At 42.8% G+C, this 25,662-nt stretch overlaps 1 protein-coding gene across 3 annotated transcripts in view; it reads right to left on the bottom strand.

Moving 5' to 3' along the window:
* LOC138787271 (protein mono-ADP-ribosyltransferase PARP14-like) overlaps window positions 1–25,662 on the bottom strand; it is a 93,447-nt gene that overhangs the window by 13,300 nt on the left and 54,485 nt on the right. For 2 of the 3 annotated variants that reach the window (XM_069964493.1, XM_069964494.1), the window contains 3 exons: window positions 18,875–19,516; window positions 15,321–15,454; window positions 5,765–5,942 (listed from right to left, as the gene is read on the bottom strand). In XM_069964493.1, the coding sequence (XP_069820594.1) occupies window positions 5,765–5,942; window positions 15,321–15,454; window positions 18,875–19,516 (954 nt within the window). Of the gene's footprint in view, window positions 1–5,764; window positions 5,943–15,320; window positions 15,455–18,640; window positions 18,739–18,874; window positions 19,517–25,662 lie in introns of those variants that run through there. The other variant, XM_069964495.1, reaches the window with a different exon arrangement.

Here is a 25,662-nt window from a genome sequence, read left to right as displayed (position 1 = left end):
TACACATACCAGACAGCTGGGAACATAAACACTACACATCTCAGTCAGCGGGGCACACACACACCACACATATCAGACAGCAGGGCACATACACACTACACATATCAGTCAGCAGGGCACACACACTACACATATCAGTCAGCAGGGCACACACACAACATATATCAGTTAGCACAGCACACACAGCTATAATCACCTGCTTTCTTTTTTATTGATTGGTGGATATTGTTTGCATTACACAGCCTTCTGTACCCAGTGATTTACCAGGCTGTGAAGTGCAGGGAGGTTGTGTAGGAGAAGAACAGACTGGCCCACTCATCACAGCAGCCCCCCTGGCATTTGCCAGAACAGCCAGAGGCCCAGTAAGGCCCTAAGATACACTAAAACTAAAACTTCTCCCCTGTGCTGATTCTCTGATTTCTTTGAGAAAAATGTCAGTTTCTGATTAAATGCTGTTTTTTTAAATAATTTGTGTTGTAGTAATTAACTCTGTACACAAGACGGAATTGGTGTACAAGTAAGGAAAAAAGAGTTGTGCTAGAATTCAACCTTAGGCTGGGTTCACACTATGTATATTTGAGGCTGTATTTGTGAGGCTGTATAGCAACCAAAACCAGGAGTGGATTGAAAACACAGAAAGGCTCTGTTCACATAATGTTGTAATTGAGTGGATGGCCATCATTTAATGGCAAATATTTGCTGTTATTTTAAAACAACGGCTGTGGTATTGAAATAATGGCCGTTATTTACTGTTATATGGCGGCCATCCACTCAATTTCAACATTGTGTGAACAGATCCTTTCTGTGTTTTTAATCCACTCCTGGTTTTGGTTGCTATGAGGACCTGACATGAGGACCAAATACAGCCTCAAATATACATAGTGTGAACCCAGCCTGAAGCTGGGTTCACACTACGTATATTTCAGTCAGTATTGTGGTCCTCATATTGCAACCAAAACCAGGAGTGGATTAAAAAAACAGAACGGATCTGTTCACACAATGTTGAAATTGAGTGGATGGCCGCCATTTAATGGCAAATATTTGCTGTTATTTTAAAACAACATCTGTTCTATTGAAATAATGGCAGTTATTTACTGTTATATGGCGGCCATCCACTCAATTTCAACATTGTGTGAACAGAGCCTTTCTATGTTTTTAATCCACCCCTCGTTTTGGTTGCAATATGAGGACCACAATACTGACTGAAATATACGTAGTGTGAACCCAGCCTGAAGCTGTAAAATGTATGTGGGGTAATCTGTCGGGTTATTCCTCATTCAGAGGCAAAAATAAAGGAGAAGTGACTTTGGGGATACTTGATTAGAAAAAAACGGTCTTCTTGTATGTCCCATGTAGTGCCAGTTAGCACTGTCGTCAATATGTCACTGGATGCATCACGCGCCTGTTACTATAGATTTGAAACTTTCTGCACAGGCCAGTAGGGTGTGTCACTGGCGACTCAATGAGTCATTGTTAAAAAATACGGTTAATAAGGACAAATTGGCACAGGCTCTACGTGACTACTTCAAGGATAATGAGGGAAGTGTTTCGGAATTCTCCACTTTGTGGGAAGCCCACAAAGCGGTTTTCCGGGGCAATTGTATTGCTCTCTCCTCACACCTTAAAAAATCGACCTCACATTTAGCCAGTTTATATAAACAACAACTGCAGACCAAGGAATCACTTCTAGCTCACAAACCCTCCCTCTCCACACTTAGAGAAATAGTGGCATTGCGAAATAAATTAAAAGACCTTGCCCTAGCTCATGTAGAGAAACTACTGTCCTTCACTAGACATAAGTATTACGACAAGGCCAACAAAACTCATTCGCTTTTAGCTTCCCAGCTCAGGGATGAGACCTTGAAAACCACACCGTACGCCTTAAAGGATAGAGATGGGACCCTACGTTACGATCCTGAGGGGATTGCCTCTGTATTCTCCAAATACTACTCTACCCTTTACTCTCTCCCTAGTACACTCCCTACAGATGAACATACACGGACTCAGCTCTTGGGGGAATATTTAAAGAACTGCCATCTACCCACAGTGACGGCAGAAGATCTGGCGTTACTTAATGGGCAGATCACGGAAGAGGAACTGGTGGAGGTCCTCAAGGGTCTCCCAAATGGGAAGTCCCCGGGCCCGGATGGCCTGCCATATGCTTATTACAAGTGCTTCTCCGCCATCTTAGTCCCTCACCTGCTGACTCTTTTTAACGCCTTCATGGACGGTCGACCTATTCCTCCCACAATGCTAAACTCTTTTATTACCGTCATTCCCAAAGCGGACAAGGATCCGACAGATCCAGCCAGCTACAGACCCATATCGCTGCTGAATGCAGACTTAAAAATATTTACAAAAATATTGGCCCTGAGACTGGGTGGTATCTTACCGGACCTGATTCACAAAGATCAGGTTGGGTTTGTACTCAACCGTCAGGCAGGAGACAATACTAGACGAACCATAGACCTGGTAGACGTTCTGAACGGGACGGGTTCACAGGGGCTTCTTCTCAGTCTTGATGCGGAAAAAGCCTTTGATAGGCTGAGCTGGGACTTTCTTTCCGCCACTATGCAGGCCTTTGGGCTCTCAGGGGCGTTCCTTCGAGCAGTACAGGCACTCTATGTAGGCCCCGCTGCCCGGGTGAAGTTGCCACATGCCTCCTCTGAACCTGTTCTGATTCGGAACGGGACAAGACAGGGGTGCCCCCTTTCCCCCCTACTATTTGTGCTTAGTATTGAACCACTGGCGGCCCAAATTCGATTGTCCCCTGATGTGCAGGGTATTCAGGTTAGGGGGAGAGAATTTAAGCTCTCCCTCTTTGCGGATGACATATTATTGACGCTCCGTAATCCGGTAGTCTCTTTGCCTAACCTGCATTCCCTGTTAGGGACTTACGGAGGTCTCTCTGGATACAAAATAAACTCCCACAAGACAGAAGCCCTACCAGTGAATCTACCTGATGCAGTAGTCACTTCCCTTAAATCTACATTCCCATATAAATGGATAGATACCTCAATTCGCTACCTTGGGACAAATATTACCCCTCATTATCGGGAAATCTATGCTTATAACTTTCCCCCTTTATTTCAAGCGGTGGGAACTGATCTTAATAAATGGGCCAAACTCCCCCTCTCCCTCCTGGGGAAAATTAATGCTATTAAGATGAATGTTCTCCCCCGTTTCCTCTATCTGGTGGAGACTCTCCCCGTCACCATTCCTCGTTCAGCCCTCCGGAAGTTCCAAAGAACATTACTCCGGTTTGTGTGGAATGGGGGCCGGCATAGAATCTCCCAGTCTGTATTGCACTCGGGGAGGTCAAATGGAGGACTGGCAATGCCAGACATGTACAACTACTACCTGGCTACCCATTTAAGGAATATCCCAAGCTGGACAGCCAGGCCGGCATATACAAAATGGATGGAACTAGAGAAGGTTTGGCTGGCCCCCATCCACCCATGTGAATTACTGTGGTCACCCTCTGTTTCCATGGGACGTCTTTCCCTCTTAGGTCCTATGAAGCACACATTAGAGGTTTGGTCCAAGGCATGTTCGCACTTTCCTCTACGCTCCACACCCTCCCCACTTACCCCTATCATTTACACTAGTTTACTGTCTGATGGTTGCACCTATGAGTCTATTGCTCCGTGGCAAGAGGCAGGCCTTTTCCACTTCGCTGACATAGTGGACCCATTTTCTAGACGGGTCATCCCCTTCCCACAGTTGAGAGAGAGAAAAAACCTCCCACGAACCGCAGCAGTATACCATGAAGCTCTCTCATACACAGCAGCAGTAATGACGGATTATGCCCCCTTCCCCAAACCCACGCCTTTTGAGAGGCTTTGTAAATTTCGCCCCTCCACCAGAGGTCTAATCTCTACCATCTACTCTATACTCAACTCACCCCCTGAAGGTCAAGAGGTATCCCATGCCTATATGGCGAAATGGGAAACGTACCTGGGGAGGAAACTCCCTCAACCGGTATGGCAGCAGATTTGGTCGCAGGCGGCCAAGTCATCAGCATGTGTCTCTTTCAAAGAAAACCAATACAAAATATTGCTATTTTGGTACCACACCCCTGACCTTCTCCATCGCCTCTACCCGGAAGCTCCATCGGTCTGTTGGCGGTGTTCGATAGGGGTAGGGACCCTCCCACACATTTTCTGGGATTGTCCTAAGCTTAGACCATACTGGGGGGGAATACAGGGGTTGTTAGCGGTAGTGCTGGGAACAGTGGTGCCTTTAGACCCAATGATATATATTCTGAATGTCCCACCTAAAACCCTGTCGAAGCCTTCGGCCAGGCTACTCCTCCACGTTCTAACCGCAGCTAAATGTCTCCTTGCTAAATACTGGAAACAAACTTTAATCCCATCGGCTATGGAACTGGTTAACCGCATACAGGAAGTGAGGAGACTGGAATTTATGACAGCAGCTCAGGAACACCATATGGAGAAGTGCGAGCAAATATGGACGCTATGGGATGCTTACTATGATCTGTCGTACCAAACGTGAATTCATGCATATGTAATGTTTTGGTTTTTTTTAATGATCAGTCTGTTTCCCCCTCCCCTCCCCGATGCATCTCAGGGATATGGGCTGTTCTGAGGTCAAATCCCAACTCCTGGTAACAAAACCCGCCAGTTCAGCTCATTCCCAAAAGATGAGAGAAAGTCAACAACTGTCTGTGACTGTGGGTGTTAAGTGGTGAGGGTTCTCAGGTTGCCGCTGACACCATGCTCCCGCCTGTTGTAGAGTTACAGCAACTGACGCTATTGCGGTGGTTGGTCAGCGATGTGGAGAAAAGCATGGGTATTTCATATATATGTAAGTGTACCTCTCCTCAAATAGTACACTTTTTAGAGTTTTAGACAGTGTATGGGTGAGACAGAGGCAACGTGATAGCTCTCACAATGTGTGCGTCTCCGCGGTATACGACGTTCCCCTAACACGGCCACGTTTTTCTTAAGCTGGTTTAACATAGTAGTTTTGCTGGGGGTTTTTTTTTTTTTTTTTTAAACTACTACTGCAGGTTTTGTGCCAAAGGCAGGAGTGGTTCTGGCAGGTAGGAGACATAAGAGTGCTTCCTTTATTTTACCTATTACTTTGAATGCACTTCTGCTTTTGGTTCAAAAACTGCAATACAAAAAAACTGCAATGTGTGAAACCAACCTCAGGCTATGTTCCCACACTGTATTTTGCTCAGTATTTTTGTCAGTACTTTGCAAATAAAACCAGGAGTGGATTAAAAAAAAAGAAAGGCTATGTTCACACACTGTTGAAGTTGAGTGGATAGTTGTCATTTGATGGCAAATAACGGTGGTTATTTCAAAATAACAACAATAATTTGCCATTAAATGACAACCATTGTCATTGTCATTGTGTATGAACATAGCATTTCTGTATTTTCAATCCACTCCTGATTTTGGTTGCAAAATACTAACCAAATACTGTGTGGGAAATTAGCAGCCTGATTTGTCCTATCTATTCAAAGTGTATTTGCAATTCCTGTTTAGGACCCTGTGGTATATACAAAATATAAACAAAACAAAATGCAATACTGAAGAAATACTGATAACATAGGGATATAACTTCCATTGACATGCATATTCCTATTTGCTTGTGTAAAACCAGCCTTAATAATTTAGTCTGCATTATATGGGTTACTCAAGTAAAAAGAATAATCTCCAAATGGAATGAGTGCATTATTCTGCCCATGAATTAGAGATATTAAACAGGTTTTATGACTGTTTAAACATTTTACCATTTTTTCCAGCAAAATTTCGATTAAATCCACTGTAGTTGATGGAATGACAGTTCTGTGGTGCTGTTCCATGGTAAAGATGTTTTTCATTCACATGGCAGGGACCATTTTTCTCTGTAATATAGCTTTTTCTCAACAAGTATGCAGTGTGTTGATATGTGTTTTGGATCCTTTGAATCTGCCAACAAATACATTTTTGTTTAATACAGAAAATGAAACAAAAAAAAAAATAAAGAAGTTAGCCAAAAGATAATTTGTAAAAGTAGACCCAGTCTTATTAACCCTTTCCAACTCTGCACTGTGGATCCTTAAAGGAGAAGTACGGCAAAAAAATTTATTTAAGTATTGCATTGCCCCCCCAAAAGTTATACAAATCACCAATATACACTTATTACGGAAAATGCCTATAAAGTGCTTTTTTCCCTGCACTTACTACTGCAAGGTTGAGTCACTACCAAAAGAACAGGCTATATACGTCCTGCCTGGCATGAAGTCAGGCACTAAGTAACTAAAACTTAGGGAAGTCAAGACTATAGAGGGAAGTGTGTGTGTGTGTGTAGCTAAATCTAACTTTGACTGTAGCTGTGCTGTGGGAGAGTGTGACATCTAGTGGTTGGAGTAAAGTACAGCAGCTTACTGTCCTAACTGACACTGAATAGAAACCCTTTTGCCTAGGTGTATGAAAAGCACAAAAAACACGTTGTGGGACACAACATATACTTATGTTGACTGGCAGCGACACTGTCCCCCTCTACTGCCACCAACATTTGTGAGGGGATTTGCAGGGCTATGTAAGGCCTGCAGTCCATGATCCCCTGCCCTGCCCTAGTTAAGGAAATTAATGGGTTTTGGTCTTTCAACAAGGGGTCTGCATCATTATTAGTTGTGTGGGATACTTTTAAGGCTTTTTTGAGGGGAATCCTAATCCAAAATATCAAGAGGTGTAAAAGGGGGTTTGCGTCTAGGGAAGTGGAGTTGCAGGAGGCAGTACACCAGAGAACCATGGAGCATGCGGAAAGGGCTTCTGTGGAGAGCTGGGACAGCTTAAAAGTCGCACAAGAGGACTTCTGGAAGTTTATAAAGGAGAAAGTGCAACATAGATAGTTTTTTTCTGGGCAAGATAAATTTGTACATGGGGGGAAAACCAATAAATTGCTGGCTAGAATTTTGACAAATAGGGCCAACAACCAGGAGATAGCATCAGTTGTTGGTAGAGATAGGAGTTTGGTGGTGGATGAGTCAGGTATTGCTGAGGAATTTTATTAGAGGTTTTTTTCAGAATCTGTACTGTTCCGAGTCCTCAGGGTAAGATGAGCGGATTGCCGGACGGCTTGCAGAGGTGGAGCTGCCCGTGGTGGCGGAGGAGGACAGGGATCGCTTGGAGGGGAAGATCACACTGTCAGATTTAGAGGAAGCTCTAGCATCTATATCAGGAAATACCTCACCTGGTCCAGATGGGTTACCTTTCCAGATATATAGGAAATATTCCGCCGTAATCCTGCCCACACTTGCCGAGGTATTAAATGAATCCTGTAAAGGGGGGATGTTATCTCAGTCTATGAGAGAAGCCCATATAATCTTGCTGGGGAAAAAGGGGAAGGATCTGAAATTGGTCGAATCACACCGCCCCATCTCGCTCCTTAACACTGACGTCAAGCTTTTTGCAAAAGTGCTGGCAAAGAAAATTAATAGAGTTATCCCCCAGCTGATAGGTGAGGAGCAGGGGGTTTCATGCCCAATAAGACAGTGCAAGATAACATCATTAAGCTCCATTCGGCTATCTTGGAGTGTGGGAAGGGGGCCCACTCCATCCTGTCGTTGGACGCAGCTAAGGCCTTCGACAGGGTGGAGTGGGGGTACCTCTGGGAGGTCCTAGCTAAGATTGGCTTTGGGCCGGTATTCCTGGGGCAGATTAAAACACTGTATCATGATCGTATAGCCCGTTTATTAATTAATGATAACCCTTCAGAACCCTTTGCGCTCGGCCGAGGAACTCGGCAAGGCTGTCCACTCTCCCCTTTTTTATTTTCACTGTATATAGAACCTTTGGCACAGTGGGTCAGGACACGGTTGGACTATGAGGGGTTCGGTATAGAAGGTAATAAGAACAAACTCCTGTTGTATGCAGATGACATTCTATTGTTGGTTAAGGACACTGACAGTAAATTATCACGTATTGTTGATGAACTGAGTGAGTATATTATCCCGTCTGGGTTATCCATCAACTGGGATAAGTCTTCCTTACTAAATTTAGGATCCTCCTCCTCCTCCGCGGTCGCGGGTAAGTTAAGGGTTTTAGGGCCCATGGAGCCGCTGGAATATCTGGGTATCAAGGTAGGGCCCAACGTTAGTGACTTTTGTGAGTTGAATATTAAGCCATTTGCTAAAAAACTGGAAAAGAGAAATAATGTGTGGAAAAGGCTACCAGTTTCAATGGCAGATAGACTTGCCATTGTAAAGATGGTCGTCCTTCCCCAGCTACTCTTCTTTTTTGGAGCTTCCCTTGTATGGGTGAGTGATAGGTGGATTAGGAAGATTGAGATCCTACTGGGGAACCTCATCTGGGGGAGGAAATGGGTGAGACTTAAATACAGAGCTTTCAGTGGCCCTAAAAGGTTAGGTGGCTTTTCCATGCCCGATCTTAGATTATATTTTATTTCTTCACATTTAAGTAGTTAGCAGGATGGAAAATTATTTTTCCTCTTCAGCACAAGGTTGGGATTAGTAATTATGACAATGTATTTGAATTGCTTGAAGCTGGTTACTGGGGTGGTGGGGTAACTAACAATTCACTATGTAATCTATACGATAAAGTATGGTCCTACACTAAGCAAAGATGTGGTATAGTGGGTAGTATGAGTTGTTCTCCATTATGGAACAATTTCCACTTGTTGGAATTTATGAAGATTCACAACTGGAAATTTTGGCACGTAAAAGGGATTAAGTTGGTATGGCAGCTTTTTCAGAGTGGCAAGCTTATGACTTTCCAAGAGGTTAAGGAATGTTATGGGCTAGAAGATAAGCACAGGTTTTTTTTTCTACAACTAGAGCACGCGTGTAAAGCATCAGATGGTGCGAGTTATTTGAGCGTGATTAATGAGCACAGAATATTTTCAGTGATACAGGGCATGGGAAAGGCAAGAAGAGGTCTCTCTTTGATCTACAAAATTTTGGCTAATGAAATTAAGTATGTCGCACTAGATAGTAAGAAGGTAAAGTGGGAACAGGAAGTTGGCAATCTCGCGGAGGAGGCATGGCAGAATATATGTGCAAACTTGGATAACGTTTCCATGAATAAAGCTCACAAGCTGGTTCAATTTAGGATTCTTCACCGTAACTACTATTCACCTTCAATTTTGGTGGGGATGGGGATAAAAGAGTCGGCGAACTGTCCCAGATGTGGTTGCGATGATGCAGACTTTGTTCACATAATCTGGGGATGTAGGAAAGTCCAGGGTTTCTGGAGAGCAGTTTTTGATACTCTGAATTTTATAACCAAGCAGAACATCCCAAGGTTAGCGGTAATTGGGATTTTGGGCGGGTCCTGGGATATACCAAAGAACAGAGCGCTGTATACCAAATGTCTATTCTGTGCCAGGTTGCTTATTATAAGGGGGTGGCTGTCACAGCAATCCCCAGTGTTGGAAGCCTGGAAGAATTTAGTTTCCCAGATTAAGCAGTATGAACTTCTGAGGTATAAAAGTAAAAAGGATGGAATTCGCAAGCACCTGTTTGTTTGGAAGGATTGGGTGTAAATAATCTGCCTAAAATAATTTGTTACCCTGGATGTGTGTATTTTTGTCTTCCTTTTTGTGTTTTATTTATTAATTTATTTTTTATTTATTTATTTATTTATTTTCCTCTCACATCTGCCGCTCCAGGGGTGGGGAGGGAGGGGGATGTTTACTGACATATGTTGGCAGCAGCAGAGGAGGGATACCTCTTATGTGTTTATGTCTGGCACAAGAGTATGAGATTCTTAGCGGTGTATCACCTTTAGATGTGATGCTCCGTTCTGCCGCTGGATATTTAGTACCGTTATTTGTGTGGAATGTACTGAGTTGTTTGTCACACAGTTGTCCTTGCTGTTGAGGACCACTGCCTTTCCAACTTTTTTTCTTTGTTAATGGGAAAACTAAAATAATAGTTTAAAAAAAAAAAAAAAAACTTTGACTGTAGCTGTGCTGTGGGAGAGTGTGACATCTAGTGGTTGGAGTAAAGTACAGCAGCTTACTGTCCTAACTGACACTGAATAGAAACCCTTTTGCCTAGGTGTATGAAAAGCACAAAAAACACGTTGTGGGACACAACATATACTTATGTTGACTGGCAGCGACACTGTCCCCCTCTACTGCCACCAACATTTGTGAGGGGATTTGCAGGGCTATGTAAGGCCTGCAGTCCCTGATCCCCTGCCCTGCTCAAGTGCTGCTGCACCCCCTGTGTACTGTATGGGAGTGATTTATCAAACATGGTCTAAAGTAAACTGGCTCAGTTGCCCCAATCAGATTCCATCTTTCATTTACCAAAACATTTGTGAAGAATGAAAGGTGCAATCTGATTGGTTGCTAGGGGCAACTGAGCTAGTTTCACTTTACACCATGTTTGACAAATCTCCCCCTATATTTTTATATAGAGTACCCGGGGAGAAGCTGCCCAGCATTATTGCTGTGTGCTGCAGCCTCTGCAGAGGGAGCTGTGATTGCTATCACAGCTTACCCTGCTTCTGGCTTCTAGCACATAAGCAGTATTAGCAACCACTTCTTGCAGTACAGAGGTTGCTGGACACAGCAATCATGTCGGACAGCCTCCCTCTGTGTTCTGTATATAAGAATATACAATGCACAGAGGGAACGGACCCTGCTCGGTATAGTGATGTGCGGCAGTATTGGAACAGAGCAGGGGATTGAGAACTGAAAGGCTTAGATAGCCCTGCAGTTCCCCCCAAAAAATGTTGGTGGCAGCAGAGGGGACCATGTCACTTCTTACTGCTGCCACTCAAGTATGTAAATAAACTATCTTTTTTTTTTTTTAAATACTGTTATATATAACTAGTGATGAGCGAGTACTAAAATGCTCGGAAGCTCGTTACTCGAGACAAATATGTCCCGATACTGGAGTGCTCTTTTCGAGTAACGAACCCCATTGAAATCAATGGGAAACTCGAGCAAGGTCGTGTGAAAACCTGTCAACCTCAGAAAATGATGGAAACACCATGGAAATGGACAGGAAACAGCAGGGGCAGCATGTATGGATGCCTCTGAGGCAGCCTAATCACACCATTATGCCAAATTCTGAGCAACAGCCTGGTTAAAACAGAGGTAGGCATATGAACCACTCAAAAACTCAGCCTGACACAGCATGGCAGTGAGAACACAGTGAACCATTAAAACAGAGGTAGCATATGATGAACCACCCAAAAACGTTGCCTGACACAGCATGGCACTGAGGACCCAGAGAACCATTAAAAACAGAGGTAGCATATGAACCACCCAAAAATTTAGCCTGACACAGCATGGCGGTGAGGACACAGAGAACCATTGTGAACTTAGATATGCCTTGCATAAGAAATACAGAAATCAGGAAATATAGTAGAGGGCCCACTAGTTTTTAGGGGGCCGTGGGATACAATCTGTTGGTGGCTGCACCTATACACACTCTGTGACACCCCCTTTACACTGAACAAGCAGTAGTGAACTTAGGTATGCCTTGCATAAGAAATACAGAAATCAGGAAATATAGTAGAGGGCCCACTAGTTTTTAGGGGGCTGTGGGATACAATCTGTTGGTGGCTGCACCTATATACACTTTGTGACACCCCCTTTACACTGTGGAAGCAGTAGTGAACTTAGATATGCTTTGTGTAAGAAATACAGAAATCAGAAAATATAGTAGAGGTCCCAATAAAATAGTACTGAGCACTTCTTAGGGGTCTGTATGTAACACCTAATGTCCCCTTTCTGCCAGCAGCCGGTCACCACAGTGTGCTGCTGAAATCGTGGTAGCTGCACTGCAAGTCACAGCCAGCAGTCTGTAGTAATACAATTTAAGGCTATGTTCACACTACATATATGTAAGGCCGTAGTGCGAGCCGCGAATATTCGGCCGTAGTTTTGAGGTTGATGCGTACGCTGGAAAGTATACGATATACGGCTGCACAGTGCACACTACGTATGAGCCTACGGCCTGATCGTAAACGGACCCGTAAAAAATGAACAAGACCATTGTTTGCGGCCGGAACTGTGCAAATTCATGGCCGTGGATTTACAGGCGGTCCGTACGGAGTACTTAAAAAAATAGCCGGCAATAATGCCGAATGCCGATGCCTCTAATAGTTAATATATTAAATTAATAAAACACATTTTCTTTGTAATAAAGTCCCTTTCGTTGTTCTATAATTTAATTCTAACGAATCCATCATTGTGCAATTAAATATACTGTTAAAATAAATATATATATATAAATAAATGTATATTTATATATATATTTATTTTTTTACAGTATATTTAATTGCACAATGATGGATTCGTTTAAATTAAATTATTGAACAACGAAACTGATTTTTTTACAACGAAAATGTGTTTTATTAATTAAATATTAATTAGTACAGGAAGCTCCATTAAGCCGTTAATTCATATTCCCAGTAAATAAAGCATTCTGTACTAATCAATACTTAGCATAATTAGAAGAAACATTTGATGTTTTAATTAAAGCAATCACAATAGCATTATTAGAAGAAACATTTTGAATCATATGTGCGATCAGCTGATCACACATATAAAAGAGCTGTGCCAGCGGATGGCGAAGAGACACGATGGAAGAGAAGAGCAAGACATCGGAGAGTATAAGCTCTCCCCAGCCCCTCCCCAGCACTGCACCCATCCCAGCAAGGAAGGGGTCACTTAACCCCTTCCTTGCTGGTATGGGTGCAGTCTGACATCAGTCTGGCCCCCAAGGGGTTAAGGGGGATGCAATACATCCTCCCTTAACCCCTTGGGGGCCAGACTGTAAACAGCGATCTGTAAAGATGCTGCATACTGTAAGGTGCACAACACCGCTCACAATGATGGGTGTTGTGCTCCTGTTTGTGTGTTTTTTGTGTGTTTCTCCCTTTTTGTTTTTTAGATATCGGTATCCAGTGGATTACGTCAGATTCGATGGACTAAGACGATGACCAGCGGTTGTTTTTTTTGTTTTTTTTTAATAAAATGGTCAATGAGGGGTGTGGGGGTGTTTTTATTTGAATAAAAAAAAAATTCACTTGTGTATGGTCTTTATTTCTTTACTTTATAGACTTAGTAATGGATTCCGTCTATTATACGGCTTCCACTACTAAGTTGGGGCCTAGTGTTAGCCGGTATAAAATGGCTAACACTAACCCCCCCATTATTACCCCAGTACCCAATGCCACCAGGGGTACCAATGGCTCTTCCCACCCTGGTGTTACCAGGCTGCTGTTGCTTGGTTTTTAACCCGGCTGGTTATAAAAAATAGGGGGGACCCTATGCATTTTTTTTTATTATTTATTAAAAAAAAAAAACGCATAGGGTCCCCCCTATTTTTATAACCAGCCGGGTTAAAAACCAAGCAACAGCAGCCTGGTAACACCAGGGTGGGAAGAGCCATTGGTTTAGGCCCTCCCCAGCCTAAATATTACCAGCCTTCTGCCGCCCCAGTCCAGGAGCGCCAATTTTGACACTCCGGGACCACTGGCACCCGGCTCTTCCCAGTACCCCTGGTGGCATTGGGTACTGGGGTAATAATGGGGGGTTAGTGTTAGCCATTTTATACCGGCTAACACTAGGCCCCAACTTAGTAATGGATTCCGTCTATTAGACGCTTTCACTACTAAGTCTATAAAGTAAAGAAATAAAGACCATACACAAGTGAAAAAAAAATTTTATTCAAATAAAAACACCCCCAGACCCCTCATTGACCATTTTATTTAAAAAAAAAAAACAAAAAAAAAAAACGCTGGTCATCGTCGTAGTCCATCGAATCCGACGTAATCCACTGGATACTGATATCTGAAAAACAAAAAGGGAGAAACACACAAAAAACACACAAACAGGAGCACAACACCCATCATTGTGAGCGGTGTTGTGCACCTTACAGTATGCAGCATCTTTACAGATCGCTGTTTACAGTCTGGCCCCCAAGGGGTTAAGGGAGGATGTATTGCATCCCCCTTAACCCCTTGGGGGTCATACTGATGTCAGACTGCACCCATACCAGCAAGGAAGGGGTTAAGTGACCCCCCTTCCTTGCTGGGATGGGTGCAGTGCTGGGGAGGGGCTGGGGAGAGCTTTATACTCACTCTCCGATGTCTTGCTCTTCTCTCTTCCATCTTGTCTCTTCGCCATCCGCCGTCACAATGAAATCACTGTCTTGCGGACGGCTCTTTTATATGTGCGATCAGCTAATCAGCTGATCGCACATATGATTCAAAATGTTTCTTCTAATAATGTTATTGTGATAGCATAATTAGAAGAAACATTTGATGTTTTAATTAAAGCAAAGTATTGATTAGTACAGAATGCTCTATTTACCGGGAATATGAATTAACGGCTTAATGGAGCTTCCTGTACTAATTAATATTTTATTAATAAAACACATTTTCGTTGTAATAAAATCAGTTTCGTTGTTCAATAATTTAATTTAAACGAATCCATCATTGTGCAATTAAATATACTGTAAAAAATAAATATATATATATATTGAACAACGAAAGGGACTTTATTACAACAAAAATGTCTTTTATTAATTAAATATATTAACCATGAGAGGCATCGGCATTACTGCAGAGGATCGCTAACCCCGGTAATAGCAATTCCTGTAAACTGTTTCCCTGCTTTCCCAGATGCATTCCAGAGGTGTTTGCATCATTTTCTAAAGATTTTAATTGTTATTTTTATTTGAACCAGATTTCCAAAGTAAATGACCGTATGTTTTCAGCCGCATGTCTATTTTTTCCCACGGCCGTCGTTTCAGCCGCACGTTTCCGGCTGCGTAAAAACTACGGCCGGAAATATACGTAGTGTGAACATAGCCTAAAAATGATTTGAAGCCCTTACAAGGGCTGTTTGGTTGTTTTGCTAGTATTCCCTGCCTACTGGAACGCTAATTCCCTCCCTAACGCTCTCCCTGACCAGCAGCAGCTCTGTCCCTAATCTCTTCCAGCATAGTCTGAAGCGAGCACTACCGGCCGCGCTTTTTATATGGCAGGGTCATCTGATCTGGCCAACCAATCGCTGCTATCCACATGTATGGGTCCCACGTGATTGCAGGATGTACCAAAGAATGTCCTGCATGTTTATTGGCTGAGAAAAAGCGCCGAAACTTACAGGAAACGGATGATGAGATTACCTCGAGTATCGCGAGATGCTCGTCCGAATAATGAGTACCATTGAGTACCCTAATACTCGACCGAGTACCAAGCTCGGACGAGCATGTTCGCTCATCACTATATATATAACTTTATTAGAAATTCATTTTTAGTCACCAGAGTACCCCTTTAGTGTATGTTAATGCCTACTGGTACTAATATTAATTTTACCTTCTTAACAGGACAGTTGACAGTTCGATTGAAATTGGATTTAACGGTTTCATATTCCTCAGAGTTGGGATCCAGTTCTACAAGCTTGAACAAGAGGCAATTCATATCTTCCCAATGAAGAGGGCATTGAGTTTCTGGAAAATAATAGTTAATAATTCATAAACATATAATAGGTATTAAATGTTAGGTTAAAAATATTTTTAAAAAATCCAAGCACAAAAATAATAAATAGGTGGGTGGCTGTATACTTTTATAGAAGTTCAGCTCGCCTACAGAATGCCTCAATGGCTAGGACGCTGAGTAAACTGTTGGTCTACCTACCCCCCACAAAATTATATGCATACATGCCTTAAAGTGACTATATGAGGCCCAATATTATTTCAGTGAACTTATTTAATAACTACTAAAAAATGTACCCGGCGCTGTCTGGGTATAAAGTGTCGGTCTGTTAATAAGAATTGTTCCAAGAGTGCCCAGGAGGCCAATCTATGCCATTGTTCTTTTGTTTAAGGGAAAATCACCAGGAGTCCTATACATACTATACACCCTGACAGTTCTGCACTGTTTATGTAACTTGTAGCTTATGCACGTTAGAAATAAACTAAAAATGATTAACATCCTAAATAGCTTTTAGCCAAACTGAGATGTCACGTGATCAGACTGTATACAGAGCCTGGTTATGTACAACATTAGCAGTGTTATATACAACATTGGCAGTGTTATATACAGACTGGTTATATACAACATTGGCAGTGTTATATACAGAGGCTGGTTATCTACAACATTGGCAGTGTTATATACAGCCTGGTTATATACAACATTCGCAGTATTATATACAATCTGGTTATATACAGCATTGGCAGTGTTTTATACAGAGCCTGGTTAAATACAACATTGGCAGAGTTATATAGGGATCCTGGTTATATACAACATTGGCAGTATTATATACAGCCTGTTTATATACAGCATTGGCAGTGTTATATACAGAGCCTGGTTATATACAACATTGGCAGTGTTATATACAGAGTCTGGGTATATACAACATTGGCAGTGTTATATACAGAGCCTGGTTATATACAAAATTGGCAGTGTTACATACAGCCTGGTTATATACAACATTGGCAGTGTTATTGCCAGGTCCATAGACATAAAGATTTTTTAACTGATGGAACTCTGGAGCAGCAACCTACAACTGTCCATGTGAAAAACATGCAGAATCCAGATTTATGCCGCCACCTGCAGTGATCAGCCATTGCAAATTATACTTAATAGAAAACTGCAATCATCTAAAAGATATTGTTTCATCTAAGTAAATCAGTGGAATCTGTGTATACCTGTACTTTATAGTTGGATGGGTTTTATATACCTAAAGAGTTTAGTTTTTAAGGGTCCTGTATACCTGTAGTGTATAGTTGGGGGGCTGTATACCTGTACTGTATATTTTGGGGGGTCTTGTATACCTGTAGTGTATAATTGGTGGAGGTCCTATATACCTGTACTGTATGGTTTGGGGGTCCTGTATACCTGTAGCATATAGTTGGTGAAGGTCCTGTATACCTGTAGTGTAGAGTTTGGGGGTCCTTTATACCTATACTGCAGAGTTTTGGGGTTCTGTATACCTGTAGTGTATAGTTGGGGGGTTTTGTATACCTGTAGTATATAATTTGGGGGGTCCTGTATATCTGTAGAGTATCGTTTGGGCATCCTGTATACCTGTAATATATAGTTGGTGAGGGTGCTGTATACCTGTAGTGTATAGTTTGGAGATCCTGTATACATGTACTGTATTGTTGGGGGAGGTGCTGAATACCCATAGTGTATAGTTAGGGGATCCTGTATACCTGTAGTGTAGAGTTTGGGGATCCTGTATACCTGTAGTGTAGAGTTTGGGGATCCTGTATACCTGTAGTATATAGTTGAAGGTGCTGTATACCTGTAGTGTAGAGTTGGGGGGCCCTGTATACCTTCACTGTATAATACTGACAAGGAAAGAAAGGATCTGCTGCACCTCACACCTATGGCTGACACTAATGCCTCTCGGCTACATTTAAAAACCAACGCCAGGATGTTGGTATATAGTTTGATCAAACCATATTGCCTCATGAACCACGTGCAGCCAAGCTGAGGGGTCCAGAGCAGGTATTTATAACTTTTGGGGACTTTGATTGGTGGCACCGTGACCACCATTACTTTTTACAGTAATGGCGGTCAGTGCTGTCCTCGGACACCACCGCCTGCCATTTTTTTCGGGTCATCGGGTCACCGATGGCCTGGAAAGGTTCTGATCGCCGCTATTGGCTGATCTGAACTGATAAGCCAATAGCGACGATCGTCGGCATGGGGGGGGGTTAACAACCCCCAATGCCGACAGGAAGAGATGGCCTGCAGTGTATTTCTGCAGGCCATCTCTCCCGATCGCATGTGGCCGGTCCGCGGCACCCTCTTAAAGGACCCGCGTACCGGTACGTCATGGGTCCTTAAGTGACAGTGATCCATGACGTACCGGTACGTCATGGGTCCTTAAGAGGTTAAAGCGACTCTATGACCCCAATCTGCTTTTATTTCAAAATCTGTCCTTGGTTCCTTTCGGCAGGTGATGCAGTGACTGTCCTAAAAAACAACTTTAAAACTTGCAGCCCTGTATTGTGGCCTAGAGTACCCATGCCCTAGAATTGTCTCTCAGTCCCTCCTTCCTGCCCTCTTCACCATTAGGAATGCCCCTAGAACAATTTCTGCTATTTATCACCTGTTGAAACACTGCACATTTGTTGGATCGTTAAGGCACCTGTGCAGTGTTCAGACAAGTGAAAAATAGGAAAAATCATACCCAGGGGCGTTCATAATGGTAAGAAGGGTGGGGAGGAGGGACGAAGAGGCGGTGCAGACCTAGGGCATGGGTACTCTAGGCCACGCCAATTTGACACAGGGCTGCAAGTTTAAAAGTAGTTTTTTAGGACAATAACTGCATTACCTGCCAAACAGACCACAAGACAGATCTTTGATTAAAAGCATCTATCTGATGGTACAAGCAATTTGGGGTGTCAGATTGTGGGTACAGACTTGCTTTAAGGCCAAAACCGGCTGCGGAGGCAAGGGGTTAAAAAAAATTATAGCATCAGTCATACAGGACCAGACAGAACTTTTTAATAGTATGTGGTCCTTATAGCAACAGTACTCCTGAGGCTGGTTTCACACAACCTTAAATTTTCTCCAAAATGCGAAAAAAAAAAAAAAAAAAACATCATGTTTATTTCAGCAAAAAGACCTGCAGCCAGATGTTAGTTGTAAGTCAATGGTATTTTATGAAATGCCGTACATACTTGGAGTTTTTCTCTCCTCTCTGGTGTTTGGTTTTGTTTTTTTGGCTCTGTGGCAGCTTTTAAGAATGCAGCATTATGGCAATGAAGGCCATTTACACCTAAAGTAAAAAAAAAAACAAGCCCCCCTTAACCAAGAGATTGTGGAATTCCAGCTCACTGGTGATGGGGGCTGATCTGGGAAATTCAGATTTTGAAGGTTAATATTCCTATCAGTAGTATAATGTACATGCATACCTGTTTTCAAGTCACGCCTTACAATCTTCACCTTTTCTTTGGTTGGTTCAATTACTGCCATCATTGTTTCCAGGTTAACAAAAACTTCCATCTGATTTTCAAGTCTGACAACTACAGATCCTTTTTTCTCAACCTGGTATCTTTGCTCAAGTAACTGGCTGGCCTCCACTGTGAATGGCGATGAACGATTACTGTCACAATATCCCCACTGGATTAATAGGCCTGCTCTCTCTTTTGTTTCCTGTTGAAGTCTTGCCGTTATAACAGTCATGAGATTACTATGGACTTTCATTATCACATTTAGAACATCCATTTCACAGCCTTCAATTATAATGCAGTCATTCAGTCGGTCCAGTATCATTCCAACTTCTGATTGGTCATTCAGAACAGAGAAAATCATCTCAATTTCATCCAAGGAAAATGTTTTCAGTAGTGGTTGCTCTATTTTCTCCACTCTATATTTTACTGCATTTTCAAAACCTTTCTCAAGAGAATACTTGATTTCTTTCATTTTGTCCTTTTTGTCTGTAACAATGACCAACTGGGTTGTTGGAGGCAGAAGTGGGTGCTGAAGAGTCGGAAGGTCTGCAATCGCATCATTTTCTGGAAGCCATTGACACTGTAGCCTTGAAGTGAGCAATTCTAAAATCAAAAGACAAAACGTAGACAGCAAATGGGTGTTATGGAGGCTCATTGTTCAGTGCTGATGCCATGCATAAGTGTTAGTATACTTTTGATCTTTGCTGTCTTTCAAGAAAATGTAACTACAACTGCATGTAGGCACTGACAATACTATAACTATTACAATTCGCAATATTGTTTTCATCCTGATTTACTGGCATTTTTTGGTCAGATACAAGAGGGGATTTTAAAGAAGGTCTGTTTCTAAACCCTTAAATCATCAGGGGCAAAGAACAATGGGGGATATTTATCAAGACTGATATACTGGTGTACTGTACGGCAGTCTTCAATAAAGCCCTGTCCTGAATTATACAGTTGTATTTACAGTGCTCCATAGCGTAATTCAGACAGGGCTGAAGTGGTAAAAGAAAGCGCATAGAACTCTCACCTGAGTGGGTTGTGCTGGTGTACACAGGTCTTACTGATAGCATGTGAATAAACCGCAGCCACTCCTGACTAATCCCCACAGGGACTAAAGACAGTCAGTATCCTCCTCCACTCCAAGATAAGTAAAACAGGTGCAAGTCCAAGGGGTAATGGTGATATCAAATATAAAACATTTTAAAAGAATTATGCCAGGGTCACAACATGTTTTGAGACAGGTCCAGTCTCTTTATTAAGTTTCCTTGAAGTGGAGGAGGATACTGACTGTATTTACTAAGAGCCACATGTCGGTGGGAACAGCACCTGTCACAGGGCTTGCACAGAAATCTACACCTGCTCCAGAGCTACATGGTTTATGCCTGTTTGCAGGACAAAACCATGGTATGTTAGGCATAGCAGAAGGCCACACATCCCAACCCCCCATCCGCCCATCAGGTGAACAGAGCCACGGAAAAGGTGCCAGGGGTGTATAATGGTAAATGTGCCCCAATATTTCTCTCTACTCTATCCCTTAAGGGCCTTTTACACAGGACTAGAGATAAGCGAATCGCTGATCTAAACAAAGCACAGCGCCTCGTTTAAACTGCACGCCACTCATCAAGCCGCTGGCCTTTCAGTGCTGCTCCGCTCCCTGCCACTTCACCCAGGATGCTGGGGAAAAGCTCGGCCAGAAGTGTTCTAAAAATATTATAAGTAAACCAGTAAAAATAAAATATAAGTAAAGCAGATATATGATATATCTTATGATACATGGTATTATTATGTATCTATTCTTTAACCCCTTAAGGACAGGGCCTGAAATGTCCCGAGGCAAATTTTATGAATATGACCTATGTCACTTTCCTCATTAATAACTTGGGAATGCTTTTGACTATTAGGCTGATTCTGAGATAGTTTTCTCGTGACATATTGCACTTTACATTTCTGGTAAATTGGAGTCAATACTTATAACAAATCTTTATGGAAAAAAAAACAAAATAACGTGAAAAATTGCATTTTTCCAACTTTGAAGCTTTTCTGCTTATACAGAAAATGGTTATGTCACATAAATTATATATTAAATAGCATTAGCAACATGTCTACTTTATGTTGGCGGCATTTATTAAACTATCTTTACATTTTTTAGACAATAGAAAGCTTAAAATATTAGCAGCATTTTTCCAAATTTTCTTTAAAATTTCAAAATCTGATTTTTTTAGGGACCTGTTCAGGTTTAGGCTGGGTTCACACTATGTATATTTGAGGCTGTATTTGGTCCTCATGTCAGGTCCTCATAGCAACCAAAACCAGGAGTGGATTGAAAACACAGAAAGGCTCTGTTCATATAATGTTGTAATTGAGTGGATGGCCGCCATATAACAGTAAATAACTTCCATTATTTCAATACAACAGCCGTTGTTTTAAAATAACAGCACATATTTGCCATTAAATTATGGCCATCCACTCAATTACAACATTATGTGAACAGAGCCTTTCTGTGTTTTCAATCCACTCCTGGTTTTGGTTGCTATACAGCCTCAAATATTTGTAGTGTGAACATAGCCTGAAAGTGTATTTGAGGGGACTGTATGTTAGAAAGCCCCGCAAAGCACCCCATTTCAGAAACTGCACCCCCCAAAGTTTTTTAACCCTTTAGGTGAGTCACAGAAATAAAAGCTAAGTGTGTAAGAAATTTGAAAATTTTAATTTTCTGTGCAGGGATTTTATTGTAATCCAATATCTTTCATAATTATAAACCTATTACCAGATAAATGAACCCCAAAATTTACTGCCCCATTTCTACAGTTTATAGAAATACTCCAAATTTGGCCCTATTGTGCTACTTGAAGCAAACACAAGCCTCAGATACAAAGGAGCGCCTAGTGAATTTCAACGCCTCCGTTATATTTGGTAATTTTTTACTGTACCACTAAAACGTTCTAACCTTCAATTTTTCTTTTTTACAAGGGGATGAAAAAAAAACCACAAAACGTGTAGCGCAGTATCTCCCGAGTACGCAAATACCCCACATATGGATATAAAGTGCCAAGCGGGCGCAGTACGAGCCTCCAAAGGGAAGGAGCACCAATTGGCTTTTGGAAGCTGGATTTGACTGGAATGGATTTCAAGGGCCATGTTGCATATACAAAGCCCCCATACAGCTAAAACAGTGGAAACCCCCCACAAATGATCCCATTCTGGAAACTACACCCCTCAAAAAGGGGTGCAGTGAGCATATGGACCCCACTCGTGATGGGCACAAATGTGGAACAATGTGACGTGAAAGTGAAAAATTTCATTTTTTCCACTTTTACGACACAAACGGGGCCATTATCAAGGGGTCCATATCCTCACTGCACCCCTTGTTAGATTCCTTGAGGGGTATAGTTTCCAGAATGTAGTCACTTGTGGGTTTTTTTTACTGTCTTGGCAGCACAAGGGCTTTGTAAATGCGACATGGCGTTCATCATCCATTCTGGCCAAATCCAGCCTCCAGAATCCAAATGGCGCTCCTGCACCCATATTGCGCTTTATGTCCACATGTGGGGTATTTATGGACTTGGGGGAAATTGCTCTACACAAATTGTGTGTTTTTTTCTCTTTTAACCCCTTGTGAAAATGAAAAATTCAAGGCTAGACCAACATTCTAGTGTAAAAAATTTTACATTTCATTTTCACGCCACATTGTTGCACATTTGTGCCTGTCACCAGTGGGGTACATATGCTCACTACACCCCTTGTTACATTCCTTGAGGGGTGTAGTTTTCATAATGGGGTCACTTGTGGGGGGTTTAAACTATCTTGGCAACACAGGGGCCTTTTAAATACAACATGGCCCTCAAAATCCATTCCTTCCCTTTGGAGGCTTACCCTGCATCCGCATGGCACTTTATGCCCAAATGTGGGTTAGTTCCATACTCAGGGGAAATTGCTCTACACATTTTGTGTTTTTTTTTTAATCTTTTAATCCCTTGTGAAAGTGAAAAAAATCAAGACAAGATCAATGATTTAGTGCAAAAAAAATTTTAAAAATTCACTAAAATGTCACTAAATTTTACTAAAATTTCACTAAATTTTACTAAAATTTCACTAAATGTTTCATTTCCACAAGCAGTTAAAAAAGGAAATGAACGCAAAACGTGTAGGGTAATTCCCCTTGAGTACGAAAATACCCCACATGTGGACATAATGTGCCATATGGGCACAGGGCAAGCCACCAAAGGGACAGAGCACCATTTAGAGTCTGGAAAGGAGGATGGAGGCCATGTTGCAATTACAAAGCCCCTATGCTGCCAGGACAGTAGAAACCCCCCACAAGTGACCCCTTTCTGGAAAGTACACCACTCAAGGAATCTAACAAGGAGTGCAGTGAGCATATGAACCCCACTGGTGATCGGCACATATGTAGAACATGTGGTGTGAAAATAAAAAATACAATTTTTTTCATTTTCACACCACAAATGTGCCCGTCACCAGGGGGCCATATCCCCGCTGCAGATTCCCCTTGTTAGATTCCTTATGGGGTGTACTTTCCAGAATAGGGTCACTTGTGGGGGGTTTCTTCTGTCCTGGCAACACAAAGGCTTTGTAATTGCATTATAACAAGCCTCTAATGGGAATGGGGGCCATGCCTATTTAGTTGGGGAAAAGGGACAATTTTTAATTTATTTGGGGGTATTATGCCAATTATTATTTTATAACGTTGAAAATGACAGGTGTCCATCAAATTCAACCTGTGTTGATCCAGAGAATGGCAAAAAACCCTCGTGAGGCAGACGACAGTAGCCTCATCACAGGGAAAAAATTCCTTCCCGACTCCAAAATTGCAATCAGAATAATCCCCTGACCAACGTGACCCCTGAAATAGGAATAAGGGAAAGAATTTAGAAAATGTGTAACTCAAATGACGTGTGGTGCGCCTTGAAGTGATCCTTTGTGCAGAGGCCGGGGTGATCAGGACAGGTGTCACACTGGAAAATGTAGTCCTTCCTGATCCTGTGTTACGGCACACTCTGCACTTCTTCTGGGATCTTTCCTGTGTGCAGGACGTCACCTGGAAAAAGTTGCCCTGGTACGATACGGGGTCCTTCATATCCAGAAGCGCTGGGTTCGCTCCATGTCCATATCTGACTACATGGGGGAAGTATCTGACTATATGAGGAGGTATCTGATTACATGGGGAGGTCTCTGGCTACATGGGGGAAGTATCTGACTACATGGGGGAGGTATCTGACTACATGAAGGAGGTATCTGACTACATGGGAGGCAGGGCCGGCCTTAGGGTAGATGGCGCCCTGTGCAGAATATTCTTTTGGCGCCCCCCCCCCCCCCCCCCCCCCCCGGCTGATTGTAGGCCATCCCAAGCCTATCTCTTGGAGACACACACTGTATATACTGCTTACACAGACAGATACAGTCACATATACACATACAGACACACGGGGGAGATTCATCAAACATGGTGTAAAGTAAAACTGGCGCAGTCGCCCCTAGCAACCAATCAGATTCCATCTTTCATTCCTCACAGACTCATTGGAAAATGAAAGGTGGAATCTGATTGGTTGCTAGGGGCAACTGAGCCAGTTTCACTTTACACCATGTTTGATAAATCTTCCCCATAGTGTATATACTGCCTACACAGACGCATACAGACACACAGTATATATATCCTGCAAACACAGACACACAGTATATATATCCTGCAAACACAGACACACAGTATATATATCCTGCAAACACAGACACACAGTATATATATCCTGCAAACACAGACACACAGTATATATATCCTGCAAACACAGACACACATGCAGTCACATATACACATACACACCACACATACCCACCACTGGGAGTTGTTGTTGTCCCACCAGAGCCGCACAGGAGCATGCTGGGAGTTGTTGTCCTACCACACAGAGCCACATAGGAGTATGCTGGGAGTTGTTGTCCTACCACACAGAGCCACACAGGAGTATGCTGGGAGTTGTTGTCCCACCACACAGAGCCACATAGGTTTATGCTGGGAGTTGTTGTTCTACCACACAGAGCCACATAGGAGTAGGGATGCACGATGCACCGAAATATCGATACTACTATCGATATTTCGGGCAAAAAAAAGATTCAATACCAGGATTTCCTGGTATCGATACTTCATGTTACGCTGCATAATAGTGCAGTGCATAAAGTACAGTGCAGAGAACACGGCCGGCGGCTATCTGAGTGCCGGCCGTGTTCTCTGTATGCCTCTCCCTGCCCCCTGCGGTCACCTCCGCTGCGCGGCTCTCCCTCCGCTCCCAGCGGCGCCATTTTCAAATAGCCGGCACTTACTGTGTAGATGCGGCTCTCACACTGGCATCTAACCACTCCGTATGCAGCAGGGGTGGCTACTGTGTGTAGCAGACCCCCGCTGCCGGTGTCTCTCTGATAATAGAGTCCGGCTCGGCCAGACTCTGTTATCAGGGAAATGATTTATGCAGCGGAGCCGGAGCTGCACAGAGGTCTGGGCGGCTGGGGAGAGAAGACTGAGAGCAGGAGGTCCCGGAGAGGAGGACGGAGGAGGCGGGTGGATGTGCAGCACATGTGAGGATAGAGCCGGCTGGCAGGTGGGGGAGGGGACGGGGCTGTGAGGAGCAGACATCAGTGATGTGGGGGGTGACAAGGTGGGGGGGGGGTCGGCCTTGCTCTAGCTATAGTCTGTGTGCGATCCTGTGTGACCTCTTCCTCAGCAATTTTGGTGATTGGTG

Source organism: Dendropsophus ebraccatus, chromosome 3 (assembly GCF_027789765.1).
Source record: "Dendropsophus ebraccatus isolate aDenEbr1 chromosome 3, aDenEbr1.pat, whole genome shotgun sequence".
In the NCBI taxonomy this organism is placed as follows: Eukaryota; Metazoa; Chordata; class Amphibia; order Anura; family Hylidae; genus Dendropsophus; species Dendropsophus ebraccatus.
Note: the sequence above shows the minus strand (reverse complement) of the source record. Positions and strands in the feature narration are given on the sequence as shown.